At 36.8% G+C, this 20,681-nt stretch overlaps 1 protein-coding gene and 1 long non-coding RNA gene across 2 annotated transcripts; one reads left to right on the top strand and one right to left on the bottom strand.

Moving 5' to 3' along the window:
- Window positions 1-1,272: 1,272 nt before the first annotated feature.
- LOC147565518 (uncharacterized) lies at window positions 1,273-1,711 on the bottom strand. The gene is made up of 3 exons (XR_015237428.1): window positions 1,621-1,711; window positions 1,428-1,542; window positions 1,273-1,345 (listed from the first exon to the last, which is right to left on the bottom strand). It is a non-coding gene; the product is annotated as an uncharacterized LOC147565518 (long non-coding RNA).
- Window positions 1,712-11,502: 9,791 nt separating this feature from the next.
- Window positions 11,503-13,522, top strand: LOC147565519 (uncharacterized). Its single transcript, XM_086652083.1, has 3 exons — window positions 11,503-11,523; window positions 12,270-12,910; window positions 13,375-13,522. Exons 1-3 carry the CDS (start codon window positions 11,503-11,505, stop codon window positions 13,520-13,522), a joined length of 810 nt encoding a protein of 269 aa, XP_086508209.1.
- Window positions 13,523-20,681: the final 7,159 nt, after the last annotated feature.

Genomic DNA, 20,681 nt, shown 5'->3' on the forward strand with positions numbered 1-20,681 from the left:
ATGAACCCTACCTGACTTGTTCCGTCTGGATAGAAAGGCGCATAAATGTGAGAATGAGAGAGAGGTAGAAATGATTTTAGGGTTAAGAAGGTGCTCCTTATATAAGAAGGTAGTTTTGATGTTATTATTTTGTGTCCTTGACTTGCAAGCCAATTGAGTTTGTATTTTGTAATGAAAGATATATTCCTTACAATTGGGCATTTTGCACTATATCTTGTTTTCACATTGTCTTGCATGGAGGAGCAGAAGTCCAGATTTAATGGCCAGCGCTTCGGGGAAAGCTAAATAGTTTCCGGGGTGTGAAGATTTGGTCAAAAATTGGTCAATTTTGTTTGACAATTTTATTTAGGGGGAAAGCAAAATAGCTTCTCCACCTCAGCTCTCTCTCTCCACCTCACTTCTCTCCCTCCACCTCATCTTCTCTCTCCACCTCATCTTCTCTCTCTCTTCTCCGATAGGTCGTCGGCCGGAAAATTTTCCGGCCGGTGACCATGAAAAAAAAAAAAAAAAAATTCTCTCACATCCCTCTCTCTCTCTAAACTCCGGCGAAGGGGGTTTCCCTTCGCCGGAGTTCCGGTCTATTGAAGAACAGACCGGATCTGGTCTGTTCTTCAACAGACCGGAACTGGTCTGTTGAAGAACAGACCGGAACTCCGGCGAAGGGAAACCCCCTTCGCCGGAGTTTAGAGAGAGAGAGAGAGATGTGAGAGAAAAAAAAAAAATTTCATGGTCGCCGGCCGGAAAAATTTTCCGGCCGGCGACCTATCGGAGAAGAGAGAGAGAAGATGAGGTGGAGGGAGGTGAGGTGAGGTGAGGGGGAGAGTTTTTTATTTTGAACAATTTTCCCCATAAAATATGTTTCCCCGGAAACTTTTCAAAATTTTGCATATTCCCTTTAAAATTTCACACCCCGGAAACTATTTAGCTTTCCCCAAAGCGCTGGCCTTAAAAATAGAAGAAATAATTTTGCACTATATATTCATTATAACAATTTTATTCCTTTGACGGAACAAATAATGTTGTTAATTTTGGTAAAAAGATTTTGCTTCAAACTTTAGCGTTGTTCTATCTCAACAAATTAGAAAAAAAGTATGTGTTAGTTAAGATTGATATGGAATAATCTCATGCTCTACTTAGTGTTTGTTATTCTTACAGTACCATAAATTATATTGGCCAGCGCTTTGGGGAAAGCAGAAAATTTTCCGGGGAAGACGGTGCAAAACCAAAAACACCACAAACCAAACGCACCTTTTTCTCTCTCTCTCTTCTCTCTCTTCTCTCTCTCTCTCTTCTCTTTCTCTCTTCTGTTTTTCTCCTTTTTCTCTCTCTAAATTCCGACCTTCGCCTGCAAAAACGGGTTTTCATTAGAATTTTGTTTTCAATTGAAACTTGATAGAGAAAGTTAGAGAGATGAAATAGTTCTTTACTGGATTGAGGGTATGACAGAACCAAACCCATTGAATATCTAAAGGAGGAAGAACCATGGGAGTCATTGATTTAAGATTAAGATCAAATAATAATGGCATCCAAAGCTCATCATATCTACAATTAATTCAATCAACTTATCAAAATTTATTTAAAAAAAGAAAAAACAGAAATTAAGATAGAAAATTTTACTACCTTTTAATGGCAAGAAGAAGACTAGGATGATGATGAAACCATTGACATTCAAAAACCCTTTTTAGAAAACATATAGTTCTTCTAGCTGCTGTAACAATCAAAAACCCTTTATAGAAAACATATAGTTCTTCTAGCTGCTGTAAAAAGATCAAAACTTAATTTGAAAATTGATTCATGATCTTCTTTTGTTTTTTATGATAATGATGAATCTGATTTCTCACTAAAATCATTTTCTCATTCTTTTTTGTTATTTGGTATTTTAATTCTGGGGAAGATTTATAGTAAAACTTATAAAGCAGAAATGTGAAGAAAACCTAGAGAGAGAAAGTATGAAGAAATCATTATCTTACTTTTATGGCCTATCTGATTTGGAGTTTTTCATTTTTGTAATGGGATTGAGTGGGAAGAGAGAAGAGAACCCATGTTTACTTGGGAAAGAGAAGAGAGAGAGAGAGAGGCAGAAGAGAGAGAGAGAGAGGGTCGCCGACGTTAATGGTAGAAATCGTCGGAATCCGGTGGAAGTTGCATGTGTTCTAGTTAAGGTGATGTTTGGAGGGAACAAAAAAAAATTTGTTTCCACCCAAAACTTATTGCCCCGGAAACTTTGCTGATTTCCCCAAAACACTGGCCATTATGTTAATCAATCACGGAACAACATGTGAGTTTGGAAAATCAGGATGCCCTTCATTGTAGGGCATGAGTAGTTTATATATGAGAATGATGAGATGTACAATTACATTTGTATCCCTAAGTAAAAAAGAAGAAAAAGACATTTACACCAAAATCATGTAATTATACATTAACACCCCCCCCCCCCCCCCTCAAGCCGAACGGGAGCCAACAAGTGAGAGCTTGAATCTTAGATCATTGAATCTTGATGAAGAGAGACCTTTTGTAAAGATGTCTGCTATTTGATCATCTCCGGGCAGATAATGAACCCTCAGATTTCCTGATTTTACTTGTTCACGAACAAAGAAGAAATCGATTGCAGCATGTTTGGTTTTGGAATGAAGAATCGGATTGACTGTAAGGTAGGTTGTACTGATGTTGTCACAGTAAATTGTTGGTGGGGAAGAAGAAGATATCCCTAATTCCCTCAAGAGATTTTGTAACCATCTAATTTCTGCACTGGTATAGGCAACAGCTCTGTACTCGGCTTTAGTTGATGATCGAGCCACAGTTGGTTGTGTTTTTGATGACCAAATAATGAGATTAGGTCCAAGAAATTTACATGATCCAGTTGTTGATCTTCTATCATCAGGCGAGCCAGCCCAATCGGCATCTGAGTAGCCGAGTATTGGAAGTGAAGTAGCCTTACGAAAACAGAGACCATTCGAAATTGTACCTTTTAAATACTTCAATATCCTTTTAGCTGCAATGAAATGTGTTGTTGATGGAGAATGCATAAATTTTGAGACCTGGTTCACACTATAAGCAATGTAAGGTTTCGTGAGAGTGAGATACTGCAATGCCCCAACTAAACTTCTGTAAATTTGTGGATCCTTTAGTGGTTCACCATCCTGTTTAGACAATTTTGTTCCTGTAATCACTGGTGTATTAACTGGTTTTGCATCAATTAGTCCAAATCGATGTAATAGATCCAACGTATATTTCCTTTGAGTGAGTGTTAGTGTAGTGTCATCTCTTGAGGCCTCCATTCCCAGAAAATAGCTCAAAGAACCCATGTCAGTCATATCAAACTTGGACTTTAGTTGAGAAATGATATTTTGAAGAAGAGATAAAGATGAACCTGTTACAATAATATCATCAACATATAACAAGAGAATGATTAGATTAGAGTGAGTTCGAAGATAGAACATAGAAGGATCAGACACTGATTGATGAAATTGAAGCTGAAGGAGACAATCACTGAACCGTTGATGCCAAGCCCTAGGGGCTTGTTTTAGACCATACAAAGCCTTGTTTAGTCGACACACATGATTCGGAAATGCTGAATTTACAAACCCCTTTGGTTGAATCATGAAAACAGATTCTTGTAGATCACCATTTAGAAACGCGTTTTTCACATCTAATTGCCTAATAGACCAATTTCGAGTGACTGCTAGGGATAGAATTGATCGAATTGTTTCAGGCCTGACTACTGGACTAAACGTTTCACTATAGTCGATGCCCTCTTGTTGAGTGTAACCACAAGCTACTAGTCGAGCTTTAAACCGAAGGACTGATCCATCTGAATTTTGCTTAATTCGATAAACCCATTTGCTATCTACCAAATTCATATCTGGTTTTTGAGGGACAAGAGACCAGGTGTTATTCTTCATGAGAGCAGTAAATTCTTCTGTCATTGCATCACACCAATGTTTGTGTTTGGAGGCTTGAATAAAAGATTGAGGTTCTTCTAATTGTGGGTATTCATGAGCAGCATCAGTTGTAAGAAAAATTTTAGGTTTTCTTGTGCCATCACGACTTCTAGTGATCATTGGATGAATGGATGAAGTTATTGGAGGTTGTGGTGGTTGTGAAGGAGAAGTTGAAGGTTGGAACGAAGGGTTTTCAGAAAGAGGGGAAGGAATAGGAATAGAAGGTGCGGTTGAGGAAGAAGGTAGGGCTGAGTCAGCAGTTGGGTCAGGGGACATGGATTGAAGAGCAGGTGACGCGTTTAGAGGTGGGACCATTTGGCCAGGACCTAGAGACAGTTGTGGAGGCGAGAAAGCAGGTGTAGAGGTGGAGGGAGCAGAAGAATCCACTGTCGTTCGATTTATAGAGGACAAATTTTGAAATGAACGGTCGGATGGAAAGTGGCGTGGAGGGGACAAGTTGTTTTGAACAGGTCCTGTGGAAGCAGATGTCAGACTGTGAGAGGATGAGGGTAGCTGACATGTCGGTAAAGTGGAGAATCGATTGTCGAGAGACCATTCTAATAAAATGGGGGAAAAATTAGGGTTTTTCGAAGGAGATGAAGGTTGGGTTGACAGAGAACAGGGGAATGAATCTTCATCAAAGATGACATTACGAGAGATATAAACCCTATTTGATTTCTCATCAAGACACCGATATGAAGGAGTTGAAGGAGATGTCCTTCGACCAAGGTGACAATGCGAAAAATTTGTCGGATAGGACAATTGATGTGGAAGATCATCAAGTCCGATTGATTTAGGGATCGTAGAGTTGTAGTTAGAGACCAACTACGATCGTCGAATTACGAAGTAATTCGCGGCTAACTTCGATCGGATCCTACAACGGGTTACACATAAGAGTGACAAATTGATCTAGGATATGACTAGTGGGAGTGAGATATAATCATGGGAGTGTCCCATAAACATATCTCATAGGCCTAAAAAGGAATTAGGCAAAGATAGTACAAAAAGGCCAAAAACAGGGTTTTTGGGCCTAGGCCGATTCGGGCACTTTTAGGGCTCGGATTGGGCTGATTTTTTGAGGGACGTTTCCTTATGTTATGAACATTAAATCTGCCAATTTTGGCTGGGTTTGGACGTCATATCCTTAGGCAATTGAGAAAATACCAATAGTTGCTATTTTCGACTATTTCCCTAAATCTTATTCTAAAGGGTGTTTTAGGAAACCTAAAAGGAGGTGGATTCTTATTAGAGTTCTATATAAACACTCTTAGGGCAGAGAATAAGGTGTGGAATTTCTCTCTAAGCTTTCTTACTCTACCACATCAAGTAGAGAGGAGAAAGTGAGCTAATTCCCATTAACTATCTATATCTAGTCAAGAAGAAAGGAGTTCTTCTTCCAACCACCATTGGTGTGCTAGCTATACAACAAGGTGGGAGATCAAATTGATTGCTCGTGTCCCAAGTAGAGGAGCTACACTTGAAGCTCTTGATCTTCTCATAAGCAATTGGAAAGGTTCGAGGGAAAACTAGCGAATAAGGTATTTATCTTTCTAGTTTTAATTAATGATTATCATAGACTTATGCATGTGATCCTGAGAATACTAGTGTAGACATTGGATGTCTTAATTCCGCTATAAACACTAGTAGAAGGGTGTAAAACCCAACACGATAGCCCTTATGATCTGAGCTATAGCCAAGAAATATGCATGGGATGGTTTTGTTATCAAGTTTGTTCGATCTATAAGCTGTCAAAAGGGGGAAACATCGACACCCAAATATTCGAAAGATGGAGTAATCTAGGTGCTTATTAAATAGCTTAAAAAATGGTGTTTGACCCTTTATAGACGAAGAAGGGAGGCGATTGATTGTGAAAATTGCGGTTTGAAAGGCTTCAGGCCAAAAATGTTTTGGAACAGAGGATTGATGTAGAAGACAGAGAGATGTCTCTACCATATGCTGAATTTTCCTCTCTGCAACCCCATTCTGTTGTGGTGTATGGGGGCAGGACTTTTGGTGTTTAATCCCATGATTTTTGAGAAATAGAGATAAATCCGAACTAATGAATTCTCCTCCACCATCTGATTGCAAGATTTTTATGGGTGTTGAGAATTGTTTTTCCACATGAGCTTTAAAAAGGGGAAAAATGGATTTAACCTCTGATTTTTGTTTCATGAAGTAAATCCAAGTGTATCTTGTAAAATCATCAATGAATAACAAAACATAACGAAAGCCTGAATTAGATGAGATTGGTGAGGGTCCCCACACATCAGTGTGAATAATTTCATTTGGGCTAGTTGACAAATGATTGACAGAAGTAAAAGGAAGAAGATGATGTTTAGAAGAAACACAACTGATGCATTTAAACTTTTTCATTACATTAGTTGATAAGGGAAGAACAGCTTTCTTAATTAAGGAATTTAAATTGTTCAGATGAACATGAGCCAAACGACAGTGCCAAACATCTGGAGAAGCTCGACTTGCAGTGGACATTGATTGAGTGAACAGAGAGATTGGAATTGATGAAGCAGGAGCAGAGGATAGACGAAAGAGACCATCCTTAATCGTTCCTGCGAGAAGAATCCTCCCTATTGGAAGGTCCTAAACAAAAAATCCATGGCGAGAGAATAATACAACACAGTTAAAATCCCGAAGGAGATGAGAAATCGAAATTAAGTTCTTTTTGAAAGATGGAACTATTAAGGCATTCTTGAGTAAGAAGTTAGGGTGAAGTCGAAAGTTACCAACACCCGAGACTGAAGCTGTATTACCATTTCCAACCATAACTTGTTTAGGAGCAGAGACATCATTGCGAGAAACAACAGAAGAAGTATCAGAAGCAATGTGAGAGGTGGCTCCTGAATCCATGTACCAATGAGGATCTTGATGAATCGAATCAAGGCCAAGGGCAGCAAATGATTGAGCTAAATCAGCAGTGCGAGTGATTTGAAAACATTTACGAGCCGTATGCCCTGTTTTTCCACAGTATTGACAGGTAACTGGATAATTATCTGGTGGTTTACCCAAAACAGAGGATGAGTTAGATCGAAATTTGCCTCTGTTAGAGTAAGAGCCTCTAGCTGAAGCTCGACCACCTCCTCTACCATAAGAACGACCACGAGGTCCTCTAGGAACAAAAGAGTAGTTTGGTGGTGTGGATTGAGAGAAAGGAGTGTTAGTTTGAGGAGTTTGAGAAAACAGAGCAGTTTGAGAAGGGGATTGAGATTGAAGAAGCTGAAGACGAAACTCATGAGTGAGTAGTTGAGAGTGAAGCTCAGAGTAGGTTGGAGGTATAGAACGAGTAGTGATAGAGGTAACGAAGCTCTCATAATCAGACCCAAGACCTGAGAGAATGATGAGAACAAGTTCATCATCAGAAATAGAGTGGCCAATGGCAGCTAGTGAGTCGGCTAAACTTTTGAGACGAAGAAGATATTCAGAGATTGAGACGGATCCTTTCTTAGAGGTTTGAAGTTGAAGCTTAAGATTCAATAAACGAGCTGAGTTGAAAGAGGAAAAGCTTCGTTCTAAAGATTCCCAGACAGCACGAGAAGAGGTAAGACCAAGAACTTGAGCAAGGATAGGCTCTGTGAGAGTGGCATTTAGCCAAGAGAGAAGCATCTGATCTACTCGATACCAATAAACAAAGTCTGGGTTAGGAATAGAAGAAGAAGAGGAATCATTGTAGGTTGTCAAAAATTCAGGAGGAGGAGGAAATGTGCCATTGACGAACTTGAAGAGATCCTGAGAGTGAAGGATGGGTAACAGCTGGCTTTTCCATAGGAGGTAGTTCGTATTATCAAGGCGAATAGAAACCAAACTAGCAAAATTTTGAAGAGAAGGTAAGGTAGGAACAGAGGTAGTGTGGGTTGGGGGAGAAGAAAGAACAGTAGGGGAAGAGGGTGGGTGTGCTGTTGAACCAGCCATGAATGAAACAGTGAAGAAAAGAAAGTTTAGAAGAATAGAAAGGAGAAGAAGAAGGCTGAAGGCACAAGAAACTAAGAGGATTTTCTTAAGGATCGTTTCAGCTCTGATACCATGTGAGTTTGGAAAATTAGGATGCCCTTCATTGTAGGGCATGAGTAGGGGTGGGAATCGGTCCGGTCGGGACGACCGCGGGCCTTAACTTCATCGGTCGGTCTCGGTCGGGCACTCAAAATCAATGTTCGCCTATTTACTCGGTCGGTCCGGTCCGGTCAAAATCAACATTTCCATTGACCAAATCCCGCTTGTGACCGAGAGACCGGTCGGGACTCACCGGTGTCGGTCGGACGGTATCGGGCCAAACCACCTAATTTACAATTAAATAATACCTACATGAAAAGTTAAAATTAGATTTCATTAACTATTCTTATACCCTTAAATACCACTTAGACTTAGACTTGGTCACTTACAATTTACATGTAAGCTTATAATACTTTCAACAAAAATAAAGTAACATTACAATATTGGGGGTATTTAAATTAACAAAAGGGAAAAGTGAGATATTAGTATATTAGTTACAAAGGGATATGACGGGCCTATCGGTCGGGTAGGTTGTTAATTCGGTACTTAATAGTCGGGCCTATCGGTATTAACCATCGGTCTTTAATCGGACGGGTTAATCGGTCCGGTCACCCGGTCAAAGGGATATGACCATTTCCCGCCTGCTAACTACCCGACTGACGGGCCGGGCTTTTCCCGTCACGGGTATCGGGTACCCGCGGTACCTAACGGACCCGGGCGGACCCAAGCGGGTATCGGGCCTCCGGGCCGTTATCCCACCCCTAGGCATGAGTAGTTTATATATGAGAATGATGAGATGTACAATTACATTTGTATCCCTAAGTAAAGAAGAAAAAGACATTTACACCAAAATCATGTAATTATACATTAACACAACAATCATGGCTACTTAGGACTAATAGATTTATTTCAATGATAGTTAACATAAATGATTATGTGAAAATATAACACTAATGGTCAAATTGAGTTCTAGAACTATACAATTTTCTCTGTGGAGAAAAAGTATAGGAGCTGTTTCAAAACTGAATAAAAAAAAGACATCTAATAAATACAACAATAAAAATTGGTATGTGGGACCAAAATCCAGCTGGAGAAAATTTGGCGGTTGAGAGAAAGATGCTTTAATTCTAAACCTGTTATGATTAAGAAAATTTAATACTAACTAAAAATATTTTGACACTCAGATGTAACTAGGACTTTTACGCACAACTTGTTTACATGTAACAACTTCACATTAGTCAACAGTTGGTAGCCCAAGTGGTTCCAAGGTATTGACATAAACTCCAAAAACCCTGGAGGCCCAGGTTTGAATTTCAGAGAAGGTGGAATATTTGGTTATTTGAATTGAGATTATTAGGGTATAAATAATGTAGTTGGGCTTTAGGCTATGGGTCCGGTCTTGTAAGAGTTTGAATGGGCGGTTATCGAACTTATCACATCTTTGATGTATCAATACCAAATGTAATAACTATCGTTGATCGTAATGAATTTCAAAAAAAACAAACAACTTGACGTTATGAGCTTCAGGTTATTAACACTTTTACTCTACCATCCTAAGATAGAATAAAAACCATTAATCATTAATTACGATTCATTACTGCTTCTTTTATAGGTTGTATGGGAAAATATCCGCCCAACGAGGTGCTTGTAAGATAATGGACCAACCGCTTCGTAAGGATAAATTTGCGAAGCCCGATCACAAGGCCCGATAATGTCCCAAGTCTCAACTCTAGCAGGCAAAACCATACCCGCTTGACACTAAGCGTATTTGACACGTGTCACGCGATAGCCACCTGCCAGTATTAAGCTATCTTACGGCCATAGGATTATTGCACAATCCGTAACCACGCTGGTGTTAAATATCCCGTATCTACGACTTAAAGACAGACGTTACTAGCCAGTAGCTTATCGCACACGCGATAACATCCTGGCCGTCCCTCAAGATATTCGAATACTCATCTGACGGTCGATCCCTCAGATCCCTTAATCACCTCCCATGAGTAACGTCGCAGAGTAAATGCAACCGTTACTAGTTGGTCGTCATGAAGACGACCCCCCTCTACCACTTTAAATACAGGAGGCTACACTCAGACAAGGGGCATCCAATATTGAGCAATAACAGTCTAGCTTACTCCATTCTATCTCTGCTCACTTACTTTCCGATAAGCATCTCAAAGATCTTTCCATTCTCCCGAAGTCTCTGACTTATTTTCTTAGAAGTTGGGAGAAAATTCTTTTCCACACTTTTTTTCTCGTCTTCTCCAATCAATTTCTCTAACTTTCTTCACTCTACTGTTTCTATTTCTCTCTCTCTTTCTATTAGAACTCTCTGTATTATCTTTCTCACTAAGAATGCAGTAAATCAATAACAATAATAATCAAAATCCGAGAACAACCTTTTTTCTGTAAATTTCTTTTACTTCTCTCTCTCTCTCTCTACAATTTCTCTTTCTCTTTCTGTAATCTCACTCTCTCTCACAAAGAGGAAGGAACAAAAATGGGAAAAGAAAAGTAAAAACACAAATGATGATGATCTTCTCTCTCTCTAAACCGTGGTGATTCTCCTCTTTCTCTCTGTCTAAACTCTGCTTTTCTTCCCTTTCTAGCCGTCGATTGATACTCCCATTCGTCTCCCTCTCTCTGTCTATATATCAAAAATAATTCTCCTCTCCTCTTTCATTCTTTCCTTCTCTTCATGTAATCTCTTTCTCTTCATATGGAAAGAAAATCCGAGAGCTTTCTCTCTCTAAAATGTAGTGCTTCGGTTAGTCCTCCTCTTTCCTTCTCGGTTTCCATCTCTTCTCATTCTTTCCTTCTCTCTTCTTTTCTTTTCTCTTTCTAATCAGCTCCTATCTTTCTTTTCCTTCTCGGTTTATCTTCCATCTATATCCTCTCTCTCTCTCTCTCTCTCTCTCTCTCTCTCTCTCTTCAGTTTAATATCCAAAAAAGAATCAGTAGAATGGAGAGGGAAAAGATTGAGTCACAAAACTTACGCGCCAATTACTGAGAGAGAGATATTGGAGATGATCCGGTGCTTTGCAAGCTGCTGGAGCAGGTGGAGTGTTGGCTCTTGGATGCGAGATTCGGTCGGGTGAATGTCTGCCTCTAGATCCAGTACCACGTGGACGGGATCATCCTTATATTCTGCTTCAAAGCACATGGAATCAGCGCCTGGCTTGGATCCCGAATGTACTCCCTTGCGCCCACCAGTGTACGGAAATAATTTAAGTAACCGTCAGATTGCATGCCAAGTGTCACAGAAAGATTTGCTTTTGACCCAAACATTGACTGACTATTATTCCCTGGTCCGGACTCCGATTCCAGTTCTGCTTTCGCCGATAGATTCGTATTGGATTCTACTTTCACATGAGCCCTAATATTGACCAGAATACCCTTGTTATTAAAATGACCAAAATGCCCCTCAAGTATGTCTTTATCACGATGTTTTCGCATCGAACTCCGAAATGAGACCTGAGAAAGAAAATCAAACAAAACGTCAGAGTAACCGCTCGAACTAGACTAACTAACCTAAGTTAAGAGATTCAAACGAGACATTTTCATGTCTCGTCAACTTGGTCAAGTAACAAACTAGATTTGTATCTTATTGTATTCCTATAATATCTCCTTTCACTTCCCTATATATATACCAATGTAAACTGATTAATATCAATACAAGAGAATCAATTTTGAATTAGCTTTTCCCTCCTTCATCACTCGTCTCTATCTCTTCTCTGTTTTCATTATATAATAGACCATTATAGGTCTATTATACACCACCTGTTCTTGGTTATTCATAGTTTATTCTCTTCTATTCCTTAGTTTTTTTCTCTATAAAATATGTTCGGGTTTCTGTTAAATTTGTGGGCCCTCTCACTCAAAACTAAATTGACACTAGTTATCACTTTTTTCACGTGAGACTATTCTGAGACGCCCCTTTTACATTTGGTGTTTTTTGAGTCTACAACGTGTCTTTCTTTTATGTATGACGTGTTAGGCTTAACATTAATACCATGTTAGTTTGTTGGCATTTAACTCAGAACTGATGGGTTTATAGACGCTCCTGAAATTTGCCATAGGCTCGCATTTCTCTTACCACCACCTGTGGGCAGTTCAAGAGCCCTCTGACTGGATTGAGTTTGTGTTGGTCCAAACCAAGCACAGGTTAGGTCTAGTCCGAGTATCCTCAGACTTCCTAGTCTATAGGGGCCCTAAGAGTGAGGACGGGCCTATAACAATTTTTCGGAGCGCCTCTCGAAACCAACTAACCAAGAGCAGATAAAACTTACAAATTATATTCTTTATTACTATAGTATTTTTTTCATATAGGAGTATTCTCAATTTTGTGTCTTGTGGCAGGTAGATGACATTGCATCTCAAATAGCCACACAAACTAAAACAGTAGTTGGTCACAACTTGGGTCAAACCCCATGGCACCATTTCCCTCCCAAGAACTTCAATGAAGAAGAAGAATCTTCTAACTACTCAAAAGCTTCCAAATTGCTCAAATGCTCTTATTTATCTTGTCTATTTAGCACCAGTGTTCCAATACAAAATAAACTACATCAATACCATAATACGACTTCCACATGTCCGTCTTTCTGCCATTGGATACACTACGATCTTGAGCCGTGGATTCATTCTCGTATATCTCAATCAAACTTGATGGAAGCTCAGAGATTTGCTGTATTTCGTGTTGTGATTGTTGAGGGAAGACTTTATGTGGATTTATATTATTCTTGTACACAAACGCGGGCGATGTTTACATTATGGGGATTGCTTCAACTTCTGAGGAGGTATCCTGGGATGATCCCAGATGTCGATCTTATGTTCCATTGTATGGATAGGCCTTCGGTTAGTCGTTCAAGATATAGGCCCCGGAAGAGATGGCCCCCGCCACCATTGTTCCAGTACTGCACCACTGATGGACATTTTGATATCACATTTCCGGATTGGTCGTTTTGGGTCTGGTAAGTTTTCAAACATGCCGTGTTTGACTTGGAAAAGGGTTCAGCACAGCTAGTCGGTGGTCCAGAGGTTGGCATCACCAGCCTGTTGTGGCCCGCCCACAAGCATTTTAGTTGGCCAATATGCTTGTCCTACCTCGTTATGGTACATGAACGACAAGGGCACAGTAATGCCGTGCTCAGGAGTCAAGGGGCCGGCATCACACAAGACACCCTATTGAAGTGTCATGCCGAGCGTGGTTGGGTCGTTTAGCTGTCTGGGAATCTTTAATATGTGATAATTTTATATTTTAAATTGTTATACACAGATTTTAACGAACTATAAAAGAAGTTAATAATTAAGAGCCTGTGTTTTCTTTTCTTGAGACAGTAATATCCGAACTTTGATAACCCCATTGCAGAGACACGAAATGATTCTAATTGTAACTATATTGAGCTAATATTTTTGATCAAATTGCAAAATGCAGGCCTGAAACAGATATTCAACCATGGGATGAGGAATTCAAGAAGGTAAAGAAAGTATCTGGAGGTCTAAATTGGATAAACAGGACTGCTCATGCATACTGGAGAGGAAATCCAAATGTAGCTTCGCCTGTTCGACTAAATTGGTTGTAAAAAGATATATATACATATATTTATGTATATATATATATATATATATATATATGTGTGATCGTGTATATATATATATATATATATATATATACGATCACATATATATATACATATACATATATATATACATATATATATATATATATGTATACATATACATATATATATGTACGATCATTGGTGTCAAAGAATGCGCTCTCCAGGATTTCATCTTTGTCCTTTGTATTTGCTTCACCCTTGACTTCAACCACCTGCTTAGATACTTATCCCATTAAGATTTTTCAAACAGCCTAATTGTGCACTAAAAAGTAGGTTTGGCAGAATTAGAAGAGATTTTTTAAAAAAACTTTGAATCAATATATAAAACTATGAATTTGGAAAAGAACTTACTTGTCGAAAATGATGTTTATCCCTACTAGGGTGTTTGGCCGATTCCTTTTCATAGCATCTGCATGAAAGTTTAAGGAGAATTGAGACCCAAGCCCAGTTGCATAAGTGGTAAAACTAGATTAAAGAAATCATCTCCTAACTTATAAGGAACATCCGACTACTAAATTGCACTTCATGAGTAAACTAGATGGTTATGTTTTAGCTCTTAAAGAAGGCTTACTTGTCACAAAGTTGGAAACCTTTGCATTGATTGCAAACCCAGCAGTTTCCAGATACAATTAGCTTACAACAGTGTTTGCAAGCGTATTGCAAGTGAACCAAGATAAGATCTTCTTTCCCGGGGGAAATTGTCTCGCCAAACTACAGATATCATAGAGAGAGAAAATTAAAATCCCAAATAACTTTAAGCGAAAAAAGAAAGGATAATAATGAGCAAACAACCAAGCCAAAATGGAAATAAAAATTACTTCTTGCATTAATAGAGCATCTATTGACAGGGTTGCAGAAAGATTAGATTCATCTTGTCGAAGTTGATTAATTATATACTCCGCAGTCTCAGGCCAGCAGTCACCGTCAAAGTATGGTATGCGAGCTGCTGTCACCTTAGCTTTACATTCACCGACGGATTTAAAAAAATGATCATACAAATTTGTAAGTTCCACTACAATACCCTCCTTCGAAGCCTTCTGTAACATTGCTAAATATCTGAAATAATAGGAGTTAATACATCCCAAAGAGGTATTTGTGGAGAAAGAAACTAAATTTTTAGCAGTCCCAAAAAAAAACTAGTCAAGTTCATATTAAGCTCACCATTCCCGGAGCTTATAAGGTTCCAGTATTTTCTGAGTTTTTGGGTGGCAATAGAAAATATAATCCTGACCCTCCTTTGGAGGGCAAGCCCATATGTAGCAGCTGGTGAATCCCCTTATCTTGCAATATTCCAAGTATCCAATCTGGAACAAAGTGCCCATGTTCAAAATTTGTCAAGGTCCTTACCAGAAGAAGTAAAGAATCAAGGCGACTTGTTATCAACTTCATGCTTACCCGGATCATCTCCGCAAACCTCGACCCACTTCGGTTGCCACGGTTGAACAAGATATGGGGGTGCCTGCAGCAACATTGATGTCGGTAGAGCAATACCGCCACCTTGTGTCACTTTTACAAAACCGAGAACAACCTACAGGTACCCTCCAAATTGATGCTACCACCCCCTCCATCAATCGGTAGGGCAATATTATTTTTAACTTGATGGTTAATTTTAATATTTTTTTCATTTTTAACTTTATAAATAAATATTCTAATAATATTTTTAACTTGATTAAATATCATTATTCTAATAAATATTTAACTTGATTAAATATATATATTTTAATTTTTAACTTGATAAATAAATATTTTAATATTGATACTCTTTTAACTTTTTGAAGTTGATAAATAAATATTCTTTTTAAATAATTAATATCCTTTTTAACTTGATGTTGATATTATCATATTAACCTTTTAATATTATTTAATATTGATATAATTAGTTTTCTTAATATTCTAATATTAACTTGATAGGTTAATTTTAAAAAGAAAGGATAATAATGAGCAAACAACCAAGCCAAAATGGAAATAAAAATTACTTCTTGCATTAATAGAGCATCTATTGACAGGGTTGCAGAAAGATTAGATTCATCTTGTCGAAGTTGATTAATTATATACTCCGCAGTCTCAGGCCAGCAGTCACCGTCAAAGTATGGTATGCGAGCTGCTGTCACCTTAGCTTTACATTCACCGACGGATTTAAAAAAATGATCATACAAATTTGTAAGTTCCACTACAATACCCTCCTTCGAAGCCTTCTGTAACATTGCTAAATATCTGAAATAATAGGAGTTAATACATCCCAAAGAGGTATTTGTGGAGAAAGAAACTAAATTTTTAGCAGTCCCAAAAAAAAACTAGTCAAGTTCATATTAAGCTCACCATTCCCGGAGCTTATAAGGTTCCAGTATTTTCTGAGTTTTTGGGTGGCAATAGAAAATATAATCCTGACCCTCCTTTGGAGGGCAAGCCCATATGTAGCAGCTGGTGAATCCCCTTATCTTGCAATATTCCAAGTATCCAATCTGGAACAAAGTGCCCATGTTCAAAATTTGTCAAGGTCCTTACCAGAAGAAGTAAAGAATCAAGGCGACTTGTTATCAACTTCATGCTTACCCGGATCATCTCCGCAAACCTCGACCCACTTCGGTTGCCACGGTTGAACAAGATATGGGGGTGCCTGCAGCAACATTGATGTCGGTAGAGCAATACCGCCACCTTGTGTCACTTTTACAAAACCGAGAACAACCTACAGGTACCCTCCAAATTGATGCTACCACCCCCTCCATCAATCGGTAGGGCAATATTATTTTTAACTTGATGGTTAATTTTAATATTTTTTTCATTTTTAACTTTATAAATAAATATTCTAATAATATTTTTAACTTGATTAAATATCATTATTCTAATAAATATTTAACTTGATTAAATATATATATTTTAATTTTTAACTTGATAAATAAATATTTTAATATTGATACTCTTTTAACTTTTTGAAGTTGATAAATAAATATTCTTTTTAAATAATTAATATCCTTTTTAACTTGATGTTGATATTATCATATTAACCTTTTAATATTATTTAATATTGATATAATTAGTTTTCTTAATATTCTAATATTAACTTGATAGGTTAATTTTAAAAAGAAAGGATAATAATGAGCAAACAACCAAGCCAAAATGGAAATAAAAATTACTTCTTGCATTAATAGAGCATCTATTGACAGGGTTGCAGAAAGATTAGATTCATCTTGTCGAAGTTGATTAATTATATACTCCGCAGTCTCAGGCCAGCAGTCACCGTCAAAGTATGGTATGCGAGCTGCTGTCACCTTAGCTTTACATTCACCGACGGATTTAAAAAAATGATCATACAAATTTGTAAATTCGACTACAATACCCTCCTTCGAAGCCTTCTGTAACATTGCTAAATATCTGAAATAATAGGAGTTAATACATCCCAAAGAGGTATTTGTGGAGAAAGAAACTAAATTTTTAGCAGTCCCAAAAAAAAACTAGTCAAGTTCATATTAAGCTCACCATTCCCGGAGCTTATAAGGTTCCAGTATTTTCTGAGTTTTTGGTGGCAATAGAAAATATAACCCTGACCCTCCTTTGGAGGGCAAGCCCATATGTAGCAGCTGCTGAATCCCCTTATCTTGCAATATTCCAAGTATCCAATCTGGAACAAAGTGCCCATGTTCAAAATTTGTCAAGGTCCTTAGCAGAAGAAGTAAAGAATCAAAGCGACTTGTTATCAACTTCATGCTTACCCGGATCATCTCCGCAAACCTCGACCCACTTCGGTTGCCACGGTTGAACAAGATATGGGGGTGCCTGCAGCAACATTGATGTCGGTAGAGCAATACCGCCACCTTGTATCACTTTTACAAAACCGAGAACAACCTACAGGTACCCTCCAAATTGATGCTACCACCCCCTCCATCAATCGGTAGAGCAATATTATTTTTAACTTGATGGTTAATTTTAATATTTTTTTCATTTTTAACTTTAGAAATAAATATTCTAATATTATATTTAACTTGATTAAATATATATATATTAATTTTTAACTTGATAAATAAATATTTTAATATTGATACTCTTTTAACTTTTTTAAGTTGATAAATAAATATTCTTTTTAAATAATTAATATCCTTTTTAACTTGATGTTGATATTATCATATTAACCTTTTAATATTATTTAATATTGATATAATTAGTTTTCTTAATATTCTAATATTAACTTGATAGGTTAATTTTAATATTCTTTTTCATTTTTAACATGATAAATAAATATTCTAATATTATTTTTAACTTGATTAAATATCATCATTCTAATACATATTTAACTTGATTAAATTTTTTTTAATTTTTAACTTGATAAATAAATATTTTAATATTAATACTCTTTTAACTTTTTTAACTTGATAAATAAATATTATTTTTAAATAATTAATATGCTTTTTAATTCTAATATTCTTTTTAACTTGATGGGATCATTTAATTCTTTTTGTTACTTTTAATAATGTTGACTTTTTTAATATTAAGTATAATTTAATATTCAAATATTAATATTAATTTTTAATGTTCTAATATTAAAATGATCGGGTAATTTTATAAACATCAAATTGCATTTTGAAAGCAACAAACGAAAAACAAACTTATACCCTAATTCATATTTCAAACAAGGGGTAATTTCTAGAAAGGTCAAAATAATATTGAAAATGAGTAGAAAAGCACAAAACATTTGAAAATTATTGTTCAGGTCAAAAAGTGTGCAAATACTAAAATACCCTTTTTTGTCATTTTGTGTAACTAAATTCTTTTATTTTTTTTTTAAACTTTAAATCGATATAACTTTTGTTTGAGATGTTGGATTTCTATAAAAATTATATATTTAGAAATGATTTTTCATTAGCTTTCTAACAAGATCCACTTTCAATATTTTTTTTTCAAAAAAAAAATCCAGAAAAAAACGGTATTTTTTTTCTTTTACGTTTTTCTGCAAACGTGTTTGCAACAATCTGTTATGCAAATGTGTTTGCAACAATCTAGTATGCAAACGTGTTTGCAACAATCTGATCTACAAACATGTGTTTGCATAATGTAAACTGCAAACATGTGTTTGCATAATGTATTCTGTTTTGCAAACATGTTCTAAAAACACGTGTTTGCAACAATTTGTTCTGCAAATACATGTTTGCATAATGTAAAATGCAAACTGTGTTTGCAAAATTTAAATTGCAAACATGATTTACTACTAGTATTAACTAGTATTAAGGATCGATCTTAGTGTGAGGATGAAAATATTGCTTCAACAAGTGTGGAAGAAAAGAAATTGAAATTAGAAAGAGAAAGAATTAACAATATCGATTCATCAACAGGTACAAAGAAAAGGCAAGTATGCAATAAGAAGGCAGTGGTTACATTTTCCCCATAATGAATCAAGCACAGCCTAATGAGTCTCTGGAGAACCCCCTTATGAGCTATTTAATGTCATATTACATTTTCCTTCCTGAACCAACACCATTAACACCCATATCCTTAAGATCTTCTAATGTCAAAAATGGCAGGAAAAACCTTGGCTTTGCATTCCACTAAATATCCAGTCATAAGACCTGTCCATTAAAGAAGGTTCCTTTAAGGCATTTCGTCAAACACCTAATGAGCTATGTTGGTATCTCTTATAAATACTTAGAGAGTTGAAGTTTCGCTCTTCTTGGCAGCACAATATATCCACCCAGTTATTCTCACTTACTTCTCCAAACTGAGTCACTTAATGTTATAGAAAGTAGTCTTCTAAGAAAAGGCTTCGTCATATTCTCGTAGTTATATCCGGCTTGAATCACGAAAATGAATTTATGATCCTCATGTAACCCTTCTTAATCCCAAATTTAGGGTTCATTTTTCTTGAGTTTGTATCATCAACATCAGATGAACAACACGCACACTTGAATAAGTTTTGTCGAATCAAGAAGAAAAAGAACGAGAAGCATCGAAGAAGGAGAACCAGAGAAGAATCCAAGAAGAAGAAAACCTAAATATTTCTACTGTGGGGAGATGAAACTTGGATTCAGAGATGGAGATTAAAACAATAGATTCATCATCATCATGAGATGTAAAACACTAACCTAATGAATCCTAATCAGAATAATAAGATGAAGGAGCAGAAATAACGTGAAAGACAGAAAGAGAAAATCTTTTTTATTGCTGTTAGGGGTATTTTGGGATAATCAAAGTTCAAAAATGACCTGATAATTAATTAAGAATATTTTTTCCTCACGAATGAGCAATTCAAATTATTATTCCACCACTGTTTGCTAATTTATAAAAGAACCTGGCTTTTTTAGTTATTAAGCAAAATACTCTGACCTGTACGGTCATTTATCCTTCAAACAATAAGCCATGCAAACCTTGGATTTGTACGGGGACTTTAACGGGTAATTTTCTTCTTGGAAAATTTCTAGAAACCCAGCTTCACTTCCAATTTTTTACACATAACATAAAGACAGTATGAGAGAATTACTCTCCTACAAATGAAAGGTATGAATAAAAGCTTCATGAATTAAACATATATCCTTTTTTTTATGAGATATATTAAACTTAAAACGAAATTCTTACAAGGAGAAAACCTTAATTTAAAGAAGAAATAAAAGGTGGGATTACATTCCATATATTTTTCTGAAGATGTTTCCTTCCCCATTTAGTTAGCCCATCTGCTTTAGAGTTGCATTCTCTGGGAGCGAAAGAGAATTTGATATATATGAAACTAGGTATAACCCGTGCCTCCGGCACGGCGAATATCTTTGGGTGCATTATTTAGTTAGCAAATACAATAGTCTAATGCATTTAGTTTGTAAGAAAGAATATTACATCCCTTCTAAATTATTCAAATCCGTGACAATAAAATTATTTGTCAAATCTTATATATCAAATAAAAAGGTTGGATCCCGCGGGCATATGACTCCATTTGTCAAAAGCCGACCTAACAACAGAGCCTAAGAGCAACAATCGTACAAAGAGACTGGAAGATCAGACAGAGACAGCCACACCCAGGATCCCGCGTGCATACGACTCCATTTGGCTAATTGGTCCGCTTTGTGGTTACCTTCTCTGTGAATGTGGGTATAGAGAACTTTGAAGAAATTTGCTTCGAGCTGATGTACTGTATCTATGATTT

This window comes from Eschscholzia californica, unplaced genomic scaffold (genome assembly GCF_041429995.1).
Source record: "Eschscholzia californica isolate CP2 unplaced genomic scaffold, dmEscCali1.0.p SCAF_1, whole genome shotgun sequence".
In the NCBI taxonomy this organism is placed as follows: domain Eukaryota; kingdom Viridiplantae; phylum Streptophyta; class Magnoliopsida; order Ranunculales; family Papaveraceae; genus Eschscholzia; species Eschscholzia californica.